This window comes from Pyrgilauda ruficollis, unplaced genomic scaffold (genome assembly GCF_017590135.1).
Source record: "Pyrgilauda ruficollis isolate IOZ18807 unplaced genomic scaffold, ASM1759013v1 scaffold4, whole genome shotgun sequence".
In the NCBI taxonomy this organism is placed as follows: Eukaryota; Metazoa; Chordata; class Aves; order Passeriformes; family Passeridae; genus Pyrgilauda; species Pyrgilauda ruficollis.
Genome location: NW_024525489.1, coordinates 8,204,481 through 8,221,723, shown reverse-complemented (window position 1 = coordinate 8,221,723; position 17,243 = coordinate 8,204,481). Strand labels below are relative to the sequence as shown.

The 17,243-nt window shown below is 41.5% G+C and overlaps 1 protein-coding gene across 2 annotated transcripts in view; it reads right to left on the bottom strand.

The window, feature by feature from the left end:
* The window catches only part of EPAS1 (endothelial PAS domain protein 1), a 77,025-nt gene that overhangs the window by 28,394 nt on the left and 31,388 nt on the right, over positions 1-17,243 (bottom strand). For both annotated transcript variants that reach the window (XM_041477298.1, XM_041477299.1), the window contains exon 2: positions 6,434-6,624. In XM_041477298.1, coding sequence (XP_041333232.1) covers positions 6,434-6,624 — 191 coding nt within the window. The remainder of the gene's footprint in view (positions 1-6,433; positions 6,625-17,243) is intronic.

Sequence of the window (17,243 nt, the reverse complement as noted above, 5' to 3'; positions counted from 1 at the left end):
TCCCTACTGTGTTTCACTTTGCTTTAAATTGTCTTCATTAATTTACCTTGGTGCTGAAATGGAGTGTAAGATTAGTGTAAGAAAATTCAGCTTCAGGTGGAAAATATTTGAGAAAGCTGGGACCAAAGGGAAGTGGGAAGTTAGCATGAGGAGGTGAGAGCAGAACTTCAGCCTTGGGCTTCCAGTAGATCTGAGGTCACTTTATCCAGAGAGCAGCACCTCATGTAGACTTGCCAGGTTTTTGTGGGTCTTTGGGAAGGGTAACAGTGGGACTCAATACTGATTTTTAGGGGGTGGGGTGTTTTTTTGGGGTTTTTTTGTTTGATTTTTTTTTGTTGTTGTTGTTGTTAGCATTGCGTTTCAAAATAGCTGCAAGCTAAATTTTGAAATAAGGATGTATTTCTGTTTTTTTTCCTACAACATTTTCCACCTCCCCTTACCTAAGGGGAGTACCTCAGTTCAGACACCATGACAGTATAGCACGGAGACCCGGCTGCAAATATGCCAGTTTAAATTAACAGCACATTCAAGCAGAATGAAGTGCTGTAATATTGTTGTCCATATTATAGCTACTTGATGGAGCCCAGCCAAGATTGTGTTCAGGTAACTCTGGAAAGCCTATACAGGAGGAGAATGCCTGACTAGGGGAGACTGGGAGATGTTGAAACATGTCAAAAAGCCTTGTAAAACTGCTGCTGTGGCCTTCCTGGGATGACTGTCAGAACTACTGGGGAACCAGGAACAGAGCAATGGTGTCCCATATCCCAACATTTGATGGGTCATCCACTGCTCACTTTGCCCTAAGGCAGTACTTCTTGAATTTTGATACAGTATTTTTCAGTCCATGTCTCAGTCTGTATTAAATTTTGGTAAGTATTTATTTTGACAAATTTTCTAACTGCCAAATAGAATTTATTCATTGACAAGAAACTTTGAACTGTAATGGCAAACACTTATTGCAGTGTTTATCATAACCTTTTATGCTAAAAATAACTTTTGTAAACAAGCTTTGATTAATTCTCACTGTCAGGATGTGCACTGTTCCCAAGTTTAAGAACAGTTTTTCCGTAGATGCTTGCTCATTTCCTTCAGTCCAACCTCTTGGAACGAGTCTGAAGGCTCAAAAATCAGGCTTCTCCTTAAAAGAAGTAACTGTGCAGGTATAAACAACCACCTAGCAAACAGCCTATAATTCCTCTCAACACCTTTGATCTGACTCAAAGGGGTCTTTCTGGTCAGTTCAGAGGTAGACAATGATAAAATGTGTTTCTACTAGAGGTCACATAATCACCTACACAGAATTTTCCTGGCTTTGTCTCATCCTGGTTCCTATAAGTACAAGTAAGTTGCTTACATATGGTGCATAACTGATACCAGGCTGCAGCTGCCGCTCCAGAGGAGGGTTGCAAAACCTGCCTGATGCCAGCAGGCAAAAGTTAGGGAAGATCTAACAGCAGCTTCATCCTGCATCAGAGAGAGCAGCTTTGAGACAGACTTGTCTCTTCCTGGTTTCTTGTTTTCCATCAAAGGAAAGAGATTTTTTCCCCCCTTTTTTTCTGTCTTGACAGGGCAGTACATCCTGTTCAAGGGGATATTTTCAATGTGTTCAATAAAAGCTTTCAATTTAGATACATCAAGAAAAAGCTACTCTTAAACTTGAAGCTTCCTGAAGGGCTCTTATCTCCAAGTGCACAAGCAATCTTGGATAAAGAAAACACTTATGTTAGTGTTGTTTTGATTGCAGAGTTTGTATCTAGCCAAATCATTCAGATGCTGCTCCCAGGAACTTGCTTGGAGTCCTGCAGCCATTGGTGTTGAATGTTGGGAATACAGCACCCCATCAGACCAGGCTTTGAGTCCCATGGGACCTTTGGGTGCACCTTCCCTGAAAGGGGACATCACTTCAAGCAGCTGAAGCACTCAGCACCCAACTCCCTCTCATTCCTACCAGCATGGTTGGCATAAAACTATTTTTCCAATGTAATAGAAGTAATCAAATAGACATTTTTCAAATGCTATTTTTAAAGCACCGTTTTATGCCACAATGGTCTGACATTAGATGCAGCTTGTCCAGACATTCAAAAACAATGCCCACATCAGTTCTCCCTGCAGTCTGTCCTCTCCCTTAAAAGCCTAGAGAAAAGCTATTTTTTCCCCTTCTGCTCCCTGCTGGCTTTCCGGCTCTGTTGTCTCCCTCCCTTGAAACCTTCACACTGGCTTCCTTGTGGCCTCCCTTCTCCCAAACAACTTCCTGTCTGTATCCCTGTTCCCTCCCCATTTCTGCTGCTGTCTGCCTGGACAAGAACAACTCCCAGCCAGTTTCCTTTGCAGGACTTCTGCACAGAAAAGACACCCGGGTGACCACACAATTGGGATGGGATTAAGGCAAGCGAATAAAATTGTGTTTGCCTGATTAGCCTGATTAAAAAGTCTGTTGTCCTGGCACAGAGAAACTCACTGTACTAAAGAGTTTTGGTTCCTGTAACACCTTTAGCATCAGTGCAGTTCAAATAAACACTTAAAGTTATTGGCAGTATGCATACAGTCTTCCTAAAATGGACTCCTCCTCATATTCAGACAAAAAGAATATCTGAGGCAGCCTTAGCAACTACCACAATGTTAGCTGTTAACCAAGGCAGCCATTCTTTAGCAAAAGCCATTTTTTCACTTTTGCCATCTATTAGCTCCCAAAAAGCATTAGCCTTACTTACTAGCTATACTAGAAAATAATATAGGAAAAGTACTGCTAAAAGTTTTTCTGACCACACTAAAGGACATAAGATCCCAAATCCAAAAGCTCCACTACTGATAAGAATCAGAATGCCTATTTTCAGCAGCAACTTTATGGGATCAAAACCTTTACTTGAAATGAACAAAGATCAGTTCTAAATTTATCCCAAACATTTGAATGTGATGATGGTAAAAATGTATTATGCCAGCAGAATTAGGAGACATCTTGAAAAATATTTAAGATGATCGTAATTAAATATTTCTGCTAAGCATTCCAATTATACTGCGTACTGTTCTGTGCACAACATGGAAACAGTATTATAAAGCTATTGTTTCAGTTTGCTTCCTGTGATACTAATCTCAATCAGGCCGTCAGACGAACAGCCTGCATTTCTAAATGTTAAAGGCTTCCTTTCCAACATTCCCACACAGAATTGCCTACTGTGAAAATCAAAGGGAAACGTGTTACTAAGTAAAGCAGCAACTTTTATAAAGCCAAACCTGGTATTTTTTACCCTTTTGAACTCTGAGATATACAACCAGCTATTTCCTATTATGATAGGATACAAGGGCCCTACAACGCCTGCAGGAGACGGTAACTCTGCAATCCAGAAGTCAGGATTTTTCAAGGCACGTAGCAGGAGAGCTCTCAATGAGGGCTCAGATTCAGGGACTCTGCCATTCACCTGCTCAAAGAATGTGGGCATAGATTTCCCTAGGTCTTGGCTTCCCAACAGATAAATGATCATTATGCAGACACAGCTAATAAAACAGCCCGAGTTACACCAGTGAAAAGCCCTATTCCGACTCAGGGAATAATAGGAAAGGGCACAAGACAATCAATGCCAGCGGAGTGAGATTGGCAAGTTGCCTACAGCCATCTCCAAAATCCCACCTGGAGCATCAGCTTGCAGAAAGATGAGGGTACAGTCCTGGGAAAGGCCTTGTTCTCTCTGCTTCAGGCAAAATTGCCTTAAAACAGAGAGATGTGTTTGAGAATCGTGCCCATAAACAGTAACACAAAATAAAATATGGTGTGCTAGTAGGTTTTGATAGACTAAATTAGAAACAAGAAAAATGGTAATCAAGCAGTAGTTTTATCTCTATCCCATTTTGAAGCTTTTTTTCAAGCTGCAGCAAATGTTATTTCAAATTACTGTCCAAATTACTGACAGAACAAACACACTCACTTAACTCCAGTTTACAGTAGGTGTCCAGCCCAAATAATCCAAACCACTTCAATAAAGGCAACACGTTGTCTTCAATAAAGACAACACAAAGCAAATGCAGGTTGGGGTGGGTGTTTGCTTCTATGCACTTCCGCCTCCCCATTTCCCAGTTCATCAAGAGATGACACAGTGTTCCCCATACTCCCTGCCAGTCAAATCAGACTTCTCAAATGCAACAGTATGTTTATGGTCAAATTCCAGGCTGCTAAACATGCACATGAAACCTTTGCTGCAGCTTTGCTTGGGGCTCAGAAAGGGTCCAAAGCAGAAGCAAGAACAGAACAAGCACAAACATCACTCAAGCCCATTTTGCATCTTGCTTCACACTGGTCAAAACAGGATAAGCAGCAAACCTCTTGATCTGTGAGTCTCCAGCTGCATCAAAAACCTACCACTCTCAATTAAACTGGATGGCCTTCTAGTGAAAGCCAATGTCTTTTTAAAGACTGACATTATTCAGAGGCCCACAAAGATAGGAAATTTATATGTTAGCTATACTCAGAATACTAGATGAACAACAGACAAGGTTTTCTGACTTGAGTTCTTTAATTATAAAGTATTTTCATTATCAGAAAAGCATACCAAAAATTTCCAGAAAATCCATCCTTTTAAAGTACCTTAAGGTCAACTCTTCAGAACAGAAGCATCTAAGATTTTGAAACCCTTATCTCCACCTCTGGTGCCTAAAGATGCAGCCATGGACAAATCTGCATTTGACTAACAACACAAATTTTAATGAGAGGATGTACTCCAAGTTAATATTTGGACTGAGAAAGTGAGTCCATCAGATTTAAGGCTAAGCAAATAACTAATATAGAGAAAATATGAAATATTAAAGCACAGCCTGTTGCTACTGTAGCATTTTATTTCCAGATTCTTTTCTGCTGCCGTGTACTGTTAACCAAGAAAATGTAAATTGTCTACATGAATCACATTATTTTTCAAACACTGTCACAGAAATATGTCTCAGAAATATAATATCTTTATGTGTATGTACGAATATTATACACATTTACTGAATTGTCATCACTATCAAATAATGAGTCTAAGCCTTAACACTCAAGAAGCATCAAAATAAATGTATTAGTCAGTAGACCTTTTTTCCTCACTGAGAAATGTAAATTCATTTGAAAAGTTCACTTGAATCTTAGCAGTTTAGGAAATGTATTCTTCTGATGATGACTGCATCTGACTATTTCATGTCAATTTTTACAGGAATGCACATTACTTATATTATCGGTTACAGCCTCTCAGAAGTTTACTTTTCCGATGGTGTGACAGTCTCCAGTTCATGCCATATAAATATTTGAAAAGTTCAGGCTGTGTTTTTGTGAGAAAGTTACTAACAAATTGGCTTTGTTTAAGAACATTTACCTATTTACGCAACTTCTTCAAGTATTAGTTACATGACAAAGTCAGAGATGATTTCCAAACACTGTTCAGCACATAAACTTTTCTTTTCACAGAAGTACATGATAAAACCACATTCTCTAAGCTAAGATAAAAATATCTAAATTTTATACAGTAGGCTTCAGCAAAAGCCAAAAGTGCTATGAGAAATTACAGAGTGCAAAGAAGCAGAATTGTATTTGCCATATATTTCAGACTAACCAACAACAAACCAACAGTAAATTCGACCACAAAATGGGATGCTTGCTAATAACATTTATTAAAGTAATTGCTGTTGTATGACTCAACTTTTCTGAGTAGAGGAAGTGCAATCGTGACCTTATTGGGAGTCTTGCCATTAATGAAGGAAAAGACAAAATTCTGGGGTTACCATTCACAAACAATGCAGGCATTGTTTTCTTAACGTATTCTGAACACTCATAGGTCACCATGTGAAAGTTCTGGAAACATCAGTTGTTTTCATTGATCTTACAGGCTACTCAAGCCACATATTTCCATCAAAGTATTTATTCAAGTATAGGGGGCAAAATAAGAATATTCCTAATTTTATCAGTTTTCGCAGGCTATAAAAATTATTATGCTTCATGTTTCCTAGTCGTCCAACATGAGCAAGACTGATTGCACATAATCCACTCACATCAAGTATTTAGCAGTTGTTTAACTATCTTAGTATAGCTTGTTTTAAGCAACCTACTTACTACTCTTTGCCAGTGGCTAGCACAATTACTCCTTTCAAACAAGGTATTGGACCTTCAGAGCGTCCCAGCTGCTGTTTGAATGTGCAGGCACAAACATGCTTGCCAAGCCAAACTGAAAATTATTTGTTTCAGGATGGAAGCTTAAGGCATATGTTTGAATTCTGATTAAACTCTTAAAAGCTCAAAATCTCATAACTGAGATTAATAAACTACATTCAAGAGTTCTCAGAGGTTTTATTTAGAGAGGCAAAAAAACCTGCACTAACTATTATTTTGGTAACCCTGTAGTCAGAGAAGAGCATGCATAATCTTACCAACCTGCCATCAGCTACCCTGGACACCTAACTTCTTTTAGCCAGATCTTACCTGAAGACAAAAGCTTATGAGTCCGTAGGAAACTGATTGCCAGGCGCATTATGGATGCCTTGTCCAGGTGGGAACTGATGTTGTGGGGCAGGGGCAGCTCATGTGCCAGCTCATAGAAAACCTCGGTCTCTTTGCTTCTTCTGCATCTTGCTGCATCTCTTGACTTCTCCTTCCTCCGTTCGGAACTGCTCCTGATAGGTAAAGAAGAGAAAGGAAAAAGCATTTATTGAAATGCAGTTCACAGCTTGTGAGGCTTTTACAAGAAGAGTCTATCTTCTCAGCAATGAATCCACTCTGTCAAGTGTTTGAAATCAATTGGCCAAGCTTTAATACCTATTTGTGCCCTTTGAATTGGAATTAGGAGAGGACTGCCACAGCTGGAAAGGGCTCAGACTGTACATGAGTCACCCTTTGAATGCCCTGAATCCCATGCGGTACAACAGAACTGAGATCCGCCTTAGGCAAGAGATTCAAAATGAAATAGCAAATTATTACTTCTGGATTCAGGCAACATTAAAAATAATTTTTTTGTTTGTTCAATCTAAATTTACTTACTCTGGGACAGGGTGGCTATCAATTTTTAAAGCTAGAATAATTACAGTGAATATGGCTGTGACAGAGATACAATGATGTTGTGGAGTTTTTCAATGGCTGCACTCCGCATTAAAATAAAAGTAGTAGTAGAGTATCAAATTGTGTTGGTCTGTAGAACTGTCTCAGCTCTTAATTCAAAACTTGTCCAGAAAGCTATCTTTCTTTGACCATGAAGGGAACAAAGTGGAAAATACAGTTGCTTGTAAGATAGCCCTTCTTTAGAGAAGCTGTTCTACTTAAATCACCATCTCTCCACTGTCTATGTAAATAGATTCCTTCTTGAGTAAAATAACATAACCAATAGAGCTCCATGTAAAACAGAGGGGCAGGAAATGACAAAGGGGAAGACATTTTACGAAGCAAGTATGAAAATTTAAGCCACCAAGGGACATAAAGCTAAATTTAACATGTGAGAAGCACAAGGAATAAATTTATAATGGTTCTGGGATAGGGCATTTTAAGAGTGAGCTCTAATGACTCTAAGGTTTATTAATGAAGTTAAATTTCATTAAATTTCAGAACATGAAGCATCTGAATCCATTTAAAACCATGAGCTATTTCAACCCCATGTAGCTCTGCTGATACTACAAGTTCCTACACTTGCATGAGTTGAGGTTTTGCAGTTGAGGATCGCAGTCACACCAACACAAAATACATTTCTTTTCAGGCCGACTCTTGCAACAGTCCACCAGTGCCACTTGACTGCCACAGACTGAGCACAGGGTGCTAAGTAGAACTGTTTTTGCTGTTTTGGCTGCACATTCATTTCTAGAATCACCAGCAGCACCTCTCTCCACTAGTGAGGCTCCCAAAAATGAAGCAGCTTATAACTTGTTTTTTCCAACATCAATATAAAATAATGAGCCTGTAAACTAAAAATGGACCAAGCAAAAACCCCCACCCTATCAAAACTAGGAGTTTAAATAAATATATTCTGTTGCATGAAGATTATGAGGAAAACAAGTATTAATCACAGTACTTAGTTCTAGAAACTGTTTCAATCATGATTAGTCTCATGCTAAACTGCCTAAAATAGAAAAGGAGTATTAATCCACAGCAGAGTATTCTAAAGAAGATTAGTGCTTCTTGAAGACCTAGACAGTCTGCAGAAGCTTCCAGCAATGAAACCACAGGAGGCTTCATAAATTAGTAAGAAGGAAAACCAGCCAGGATGTGCATTAAATGCCAAGAGTAAAGTCACAATAAGGTGTTTGCTGGGGCTCAACAAGGTTGGACACTCAACATCATCATTCAAAGCAGGAGGGAGCGCACAACACATCAGCAGAGCCCTTGTGCTGCAAAACACAGCACAAGGAAGCTGGGCACATATGTGGGATCAGACAGGTGCTCACTAGTGGGCGTGCTAACAGAGCAAGGGGGCTCAAATTCTTCCAGTATCTTCTCAAGATCCATGATCAGCCATCAGCAAACCTCTTTCACAATTATTTTGCCCAAGGTGAATGTTCTGTAACATGGTCTCTGTCACAGGAGGCGTGTGCTGGAGGAGACCTACACAAATTTCAGTACATAATGGCAGGATCCAACTTCAATAATTACTTCAAGGGTATTGCTGAAGCAAACACCAACCCATCTAAGTTTGAATCTGAAGGAAATTCACAGGGTGACACTAACTTAATACTTTTCTCCTTGCCAAGTAAAAGTCATGCTACATCCATGTGAAAAAAAAAAAAAAAAAGTCCCTTCTTACAAATATCTGAGAAACAGAACAAAAAATGCCCCATGTTCTCCTGGGGCAGGTGCTGGCTACAGGAGAGTCATGTGTAATACATATACTGATGGTACTTTCAGAAACATGTCTTGCTCGCTAAAGAAAAATGTGCCTGCTCTGTGCCTATACAGACGCTAGACTGGGAACAAATCTCAGTTTCTAATTATACCAAGAAAATAAAAGAGTAGAAGCAAAACAAAACCCAACAGAACAAAAACTATGTAGCAGTATTTGTGAGCATTTCCAATTGCCGCTGGAAAAATATAACTTCAACCATAAACGTTGGAGCTCTGTTCTAAATCTAGAGGCCACAATTTTCACATTACAACCAACTTGGGCAAAACAAGATCCAGTCCCTCCTCATTTAATTATGAAACTTTGGGAAACAAGGCCAAAGCCAGGTCACAATTTATACAGTAAAAACAGGTTGTATAAGACAGGGTCTCTCATGACACCACTGCAGCCACAAAGAAAAATATTTAGTTGTCTAACCTCTGTAAATATAATTTTGAAGGGTGGCTAATGAGACAAGCTGGTTTCAATAACCATGGGTTGCTCACAGTTTCTAATAATTAACACTATAAGCAGAGAAAGATTTTCTCTCTCTCTCTCCATTACAAATGCTTTTCCTCAATGCTGCTTCTGACTGTCCTGCTAAGGTCCTCTGCAGAGAGACATCTCCGTTCTTTACACACCACACAAGAGCTTTCTCTCATCAGAAAACAGGGAGAAATCACCCTGCCTGATCCCTTTCAAGAGTTTTCTGCTCATCCATCAGCTTGTGAGACATCTCCGTTCTTTACACACCACACAAGAGCTTTCTCTCATCAGAAAACGGGGAGAAATCACCCTGCCTGGTCGCTTTCAAGAGAGTTTTCTGCTCATCCATCAGCTTGCCTGTTAAGCATTTCCCCCTTGTGGCTTCCTGCACCTCAATTTTCTTCCCCATCTCCCCTCACACAGCACACCCTCAAGTCGTGTTGCTACTGTAGCCGGGGCAGCATAAGCCCACAAGACCCAAAACGCCCTCATGCCACTTCTCCACTGAAGACCTCCATCTAAGCCTGCTTGCTGTGCCTCCCAGGGATGTCCGTGTCAAAGATGGTCATTCTGCGCTTACTTGTCCTGGTTGCAAAAGACTCCCAAAATTGTAGTTGAGTTACAGAATTCTGCAAAAAGCAGTATTTTCATTATTTTTGTTTGCAGACTGTAGGCCATTATTAATTCTCTCTGCAATTATCCCCACATGATGCCCTTCACCCTGGGTGAGGCTGGACCACCCATAGCTGGAGAGTGGTAAAATGACTGCAACCTGCATGACTGAAGGCCAGGAGGAAAGAAAGGCTGATGGTGAATCCTCTTCTTACATCACCCAGGCAATAGAGAAAAGGCCTGGGCTCTAGCTGATTCATGAATCATTCCCCCCTAGCACATAAACCACCCACTTGTGTGGCAGAAAAAGGGCACACATGTGTGTCACTGCTTGGAGAAAGCAAAGCAAGCAGAAACCTCGCTCACTCTGACAGATCTATAAAAGTGCAGAGGGAAGAGCAGAGAAAGCCACCACCAATCAAGCCACCTGTATGCTGGTCCAAAGCCCCGGGTATTCCAAGGTAAGCCTCCGGGGAGCTCCTGGACACCTGCTCCTTCAGGAGTCCCAGAATAAGGCAGGATAAGACTCCACAGAGCTGCACATGCACTCTCACTACAATCACAGCGTAACTGGTCCCAGTAAACAAAGAAAGGAATGGAGAAGCTCAAATTTCTTTTGGAAATGGGGAAGCCAAGCTGAGGAATGGGTCTGGTGACTCCATTCAGGACTTGGCTACATAAATGGTGGTCAGGAGACTTGAGAAGGAACAGGGAGGTGCCGCTTCCCAGCAAGGACTCTCCCAGGGCTGCTGGATGATGTGCCAGTGCTGCACTGCTTATGGGTGTGCAAGCCTTTGGGAATGGAAGAGTTCCGGAGGCACAGGCAGTTCTGTGACACAGAACACAAGTACAGCACTGTACCCTCAGGGCAGCTGTTTACATGATTTCCCACTCCTTCCTGGTGGGTTTAGTTTGCACTCTGAAAATAGAATTTATGGGACCAATGCACGTGAGAAAAGATGACAAACAACTGGCAACTGTTTGTGCTCCCAAGGTGAAGCTTCCAAATTTTCATAAGCAGTTCTCCATGCTTCTCCCTAGAATCCAAACACCAAACTAGTCTGAAGGGTACACCCATGCCCAGGAACAGATCTCTGGATGCCACTGGGTGAAAACACGCCAGGTGATGTAGAAATGCCTTGCATGGATCCCAGGAGTCAGATTCCTATCTCTTTTGCTCATTGCAGGCCCTTGCAACACAGCTTCACTGAAATCAGCAGGAATGCCTGCAGACAAAGGTCTTGCACACCCAGGGTGAAGATCATAATCTGACTTTCTGAAGCCTCTCTTACTGCAGGACTGGAAACTTCAGGGACGGCAACTTATTGGCAAAACCTGAAGCCCCACATAACCCATCTGGTTTAAACAATCTTGCAAAACTACCATGTCAGCTTAGGAGCTGCGTCCCCAGTGCCCGCTGCTGTGACAGCTCCAGGCTCCAGCAGCCAGGAAAACAGCTGAGGGAGCCAGCCTCAGCCAGGGGCTGCACTGCTGCACTGTCCTGCTGCAGCATATCCTCAGAAGGTACCCAGAGACAAGAAGGATCAGCCCCACAAACAGTGGGGCACACAGATCATGCCCCGCCTAGAAGCTTCGGCACACGGCGTCACTCAGTGACCCGAAGTTTGGTTAGGCGTCTACGCAGTCCTCCTCAGCTCAGCAGCCAGGGACTGAGCTGAGGTTTCAGTCCTGTTTCCACTGCCTGTGACTGTATTCGCTCTCTGTAGTTTAAATCCCACCAGTACTTCATCTCCACCAGTAATCCCTGCCCACCACCTCCACCCATACATCTGCCTGGTCCTTCCCACAGGCTGTTCCAACCCCCTCAAAGCCCTCGGTACCCACTCAGCTGATGAGGGTGCCAGGCAGTCAGCATCAGGGGTCCTCCCTTCTGCCAAGGACATCGGTGGCCTCCTCTAAGCTGATGGAGGGGACTTGCCAGGACAGCAGTCTTCTGTTCGGGGATTCGCTGCTCTTCACGAGTCCATGTGGGTCGATACTCAGGTTGTACACACACACACACACGCTTGTTTAAGATTCAGCAGTGCAGCAACTGCACTGAATTACACTCCCCAGATCACAGAAGCTTTCAGAGAAAATGAAATGCACACCTTGCAGAAAAATATCTTGTAAGTAACCCGGTAGCCTTCACTCGTACCTACATTCTGTGTGACACATCCGGACAGCACTTTGAATTATGCAGTTCAGACAGCCCCGCTTGAGTTTACTTCATGATTTTGGTGACCCTTGGACTTTGCTTCAAACTGCCATGTATGCAAGCTAGTAAAACAACAAGCATATTACTTTATATCCAATGGCTGGTTATTAAATGTTTCTAGCTTCAGCACTTTAAAGGTCAAGAATCCACAGTTAATTAAATTGTCACATGAAATTTCTCTAGCAAATGCTCGTTTTGAATGGTTTAGAGTTAAAGCATCAAATGCGAACTTGCAGAACAAGAAAAATATATTCTGCACATGCAAAGATAAGAAAATACTTTACAGTACAGATAAATGAAAAATCAGATGCTTAGCGTAAGAAGAATTCAAACTAAAACCTGTAAAAACTCAATAAAAGTATTTTAACAGGCAGTACTACCTTAGATAACAAAAAAGATTTATTTCAAACTAGCAAATACATTTTTTGCTGAGTTTATATTTTGCATTACTTTCTGCTTGGCAAATCCCTAGTTGATTTGAACCAGAATAATAAAAAAGGAGTTTAGCTGACTGTGAGGCACTCCATAGCTATCTCAGAACCACACCACTTGACTGCCCCAGAGATGTGCTTGCAGACACCAAGCAGCCAGCAGTCATGCTTACTTAGCCTTAAAATTCCTTTAAAAAGTATTTGCAACCATTCTACCTGACAAGCAGTTTATTCTGGATGGCATGCTATGCTTTTGAAAGCTCCCTCCGTTAAAGTAATAAAAGTGACCCTCAGTAAATAAAAAGTGCTAGAAGCAGCAATTTACTCACTCCCCACGAACTCAGGCCAAACTATGAAAACTGTGAAGGACACCCATACGCAGTGCCATGCAGATCCCTCCTTATACCTCTTTCCAGTGAAAATAACTATTTCTAAAGCCTGACAAGACACCAGATGCCCAGGTTCAGCACATCAGAAGAGCAAAAGGAAGGGAAAGGACACAGAGTTATTTTCAGGCCGATGAAAAAAACCCAAAACCAGTTTGAAATATGTGGAGTGCTCATGGAGGGCAAGTGCTAAAGCAGCTTTGCTGCCCACTGGGATACAGTACCCAGTACACAGACAAAATAAACTCAAAGGACGCCAAAATGGGGAATCTGTTAATAAAGGAAATGAAAGTTCCAAGGTAACAAGAAAGGCTACTAACAGAAAGGGCCATTACAAAAAAAAAGGAAATGAAGTATCTTCCACCCTTCCTTTAAAGCTGCCCTAACTTACAGTAACTCACCACGAGCTTCTTGGCTTGTTTGAGGAATTTCTTGTCTTTCTGTACATACTCATTAAATAACAAATCCCTGCAAGTTCAGCAAAGCTCGACACCTACTGCCATAGCAATAGATGTAATTCCTTCACCAGAGTTTAAAACCAAAGGTGAGATGATAGGAAAATGAGAAATCTGAGTGTTTCCGGGACAGAGGAGGGAAGAGTCTGCATTAAGAGTGAGGAACTCATTTCCATTCTCATTAGGATGTTTGGAACAGCAGTAGAGGATTTGGCTACTACAATTACAGCATCAAGAGATGAGGCCTAAATGAATACCAAAGTTTTGATGCCTTCAAACATATTTATGATTCACTAAGTCCATATCACTCCAAGACCCTCACAGCTGACAGTAACACAGCTGGGAATAGGTTTTCTTTACAGGGGATAGATTTATATGAACCTTAAAAGCACACATAAGACTATAACTGCTGTTAGTGTCTGAAGCTCTGATTGTACCTTTAGTAATAATAATTAAATGTATTGGGTTTGCATTTTATTCATTTTCATTAACATTCTGTACACTGATTTGTGAAAAAAAAAAAAAAAAAGAGAAAAAATGTGGTACTAAGACAAAAGCATTGTATCTATACAGTTTAAAATGTTTATAGCACTGGCATCTTTTTTATACCACCAACTGCATTTAATGCAGCTACTAGAAGAAAAACACTTTGCAAGTGCAATTTAAGGTATCACTGTAAATACTAAAGTTATCACTGCAACTCTGTAGCACTTTGGAAGTTCAATGTTGCAAACCTCACCGAGGCTTGCAGGAGCACTGACATTTCTAAAAGCATTTAGGTTCAAATATGTCAACAGAGTCTGATAATTTAATCATAGTAAGCAAAACAATGTCTAAGGATTTACGTTCTTCCTTTTTTTCTCTGGTTTTATGAGTACCTTGACCAGAAAGATAAGTATTAGGATTTCGGCAGCCATTAATCTCTTCCTGGATTATTTTACGATGCTGAGAGTGCCAGACTGTCCCGCAGCTGCCACGCCAGCACAAGCCTGGTACCTCAGAGGATGTGCCAAATGCTTTCTGTCCAGGGCAAGGCACAGCCCCATGGAAGCACCTGAGGCCCACAGTGTGCAGAGAAGATGCCAAGCTGCTGATCAGCTATTAGACAGGTAGTGGCACTGCCTTTTCGCCTATATTAGGGCTAGATGACTTTACTCTGTCTTAGCTTTCAGGAAGTGCAGTATCCTGCTCCAAGTCACTGCATGCTCAGAAAGCACCAATGCTGTTCACAGAAGGTCAAAGCAGCTCTGGGTCACCTTTGTAAAGCTGCTGCAGCCCACATTAAAAACAGTTCAGTAAAACATATCACCTTTTCAAATATTAGGGACATTTGGAGAGAAACAGGGAGGACAGCATATGGTCAAATCTCTGTGGGCCAGCCATTCATATCAGCTCAGGTCTTCTCTCCCCAGACTGGTTTTGCACAGCTCTGCTCCATCAAGATCATGGATTCCTTCCCTGTGGCAATCAACTCTGACACCAGCCAAGACAAGGCAACCTTCAGAGATGACCTGCAGACTAAAGAAGGCCCAGCATCAACCACTCTAAACAACACAACAGAAATGACTGTTTCAGCATTGGCCAAAACTGAACTTCCTTTTAAATCAGCCTTTTTTTCTTTTTTGTGGATGATAAATGTATCACTCTGCTTTTCTCTCCTGGAATCGCACTGCAGTGGTGGGGATAAGGTTGGTTATGACAATGCACAACCCCAGATGGCTATCAATGATTTGTGTTTGAGAGATTACAGATCCTTGTCTTGGGGCATTACTTGTAGTAATCAGTCAATTTTGACAGCTAATCTAGAGGTCCATACACATTGTTGCTCAAAGGCTCAGCAGGTATTGCTAAGATCTGTTTTCAGATAACCCAACTATTTACCTACTCGAAGAAACACATATGAAAGGATGTGCTTTATCTCTTCACCAGCGGGTTAAAGCTAAGGTTGAATGAAGCGCAGTTTGCAGGCTGGGGGTGGGGGGCTGAGGGAGGTGGGCCCCAGTTAAATTGAAAACCAGCCTCATTTTTCAATGGGGCACTGACCACATTCCCAGCTCATACCAAATCACAACCCGCATTATTTAACAAGATGGCACAACTGCAGAGAAACAGGGACAATTTTTCAATTAAGCTTGATTTCAAGCCTAAGGGACAAACATTGTCATCGCATGACTTTGCTATCAGTGGTATGCGTACCTACGCTTCAGCCCCAAACCCACTCAACCCTAAACACTTCAGAGAGTCACACAGAGCATTGTTGACAAATCCCAAGTTTTATGAGCTAACTCTGTGTTGTTCCTTCTGCAATACCACCAACATTTGTGGGGGCAAACCCTGGGGCTTCAGCAGGCTTGGACCACCATCTCATGACATTTTAGCTCGTTGTGCTTGCACGTTTGCTGACAGGTTCACACAAGGGGCCTTTGTGGGTAGGAACAATGAGAGAAGCCTGCACAGCACAGGAAAATGGGTGGTGACCACCAAGGCTGAAAAAAAGCCTCTTTCAAAGGAAGGTCTTTGAAAACATTCATTACACCCCACCCATCTATTTTCACTACAGTATTTCAGTACACAAAAACAACACAGGGAAAATAAACAGCCCACCCTTCAATATGTTGTAGGTTCTCCAACCCCTCAGAAGAAACCAGCAAGCCATAAAGATATAGAAATATTCACAAAAAAGAGCCACGTAAAAGGCCATCCACCAAAACCTCTCCATACCACCTTTCTTCTCTTATGCATCTATGTAAGCTGACTCAAATAGACATCCTAATTTTTAGAGTAAAATTGAAATTTAAAAGTGCATTGGCTAGTAAATGCATGATAACAAGCATTTATACGGATTGAAAAGTAACTATATTGACAAAATTGAAAAAATTGCTAAACAGCCCACTACAATGCATTTCAGCTGTGATTTTTTTCCTACCAATTTCAGCTAGAACTAATAAAATATTTCAGGTAAAACAGCAGTCAGAGAGAAAGAAGCAATAAATAATCCATGATGAAATGGGTCTCTGAAACCAGCAGACAGCTGTAAACTGGAAGCCAGTCTCACAGAGGCTTGTCTCCATCACAGTCAGTGAGGTTTCCAACAGAGCAAAGATGGAGCAGGTGAAGCCCCAGCCTTGGGAACACAGAAATAGCTCCTTCTCCTGAGGCTTTGGGCTGCTCTCTGATGATGCTCGCTACAACACCTTTACTCATAAGTTCTGTGTAGAAAGGCAGCAGAGCACCCACAACAGGAATTCCCCCACTTTGTGTCACCTTTTTTCAAGCACGAGCATCTCTGTGATTGATGCTCTGCAGCAGGAGCACACGCCAACTCTCAATGAAAATGTTTTGTCTCCTTTAGAGAACATTCAAAACACTCACTAAAATTATTTTGCAGCATTGTCTGTTAATAAGTCATGCTTTGTCCTCCTGAAGTGTCAAATCTTCTAATGCTAAAGTTAAGAAAACAGATCTTGCAATAAAATCTATATTAAATAATGCCGACCCTTCTTTACTTTTTGGATTTTAACCATGTTAACGTGCACTTGGTAATGATCGAAGTTAATGATTTCTCCTTCTCTATCTCTTGGCGATTTGTAGGCATCCATGGCAAGATGATGGATATCCAGAAAGACAGATTAAACAGCCATTTCTTTGGCAAGCATGGAATAATAATTCCTGAAAGTAACAATACAGATGCTCTAAATTTTGATCATTCCTTGTAACACAGCTTCCTCCACTTCCTGCAACAATGATCAAGTGCAGATTTTGAGGGCCAGGCTACATTTTTTGTCCTCTGGGGTGTGGGTTTTGTCTGTACAAACATCCCGGGACACAGCTCATTCTCAGCCCCT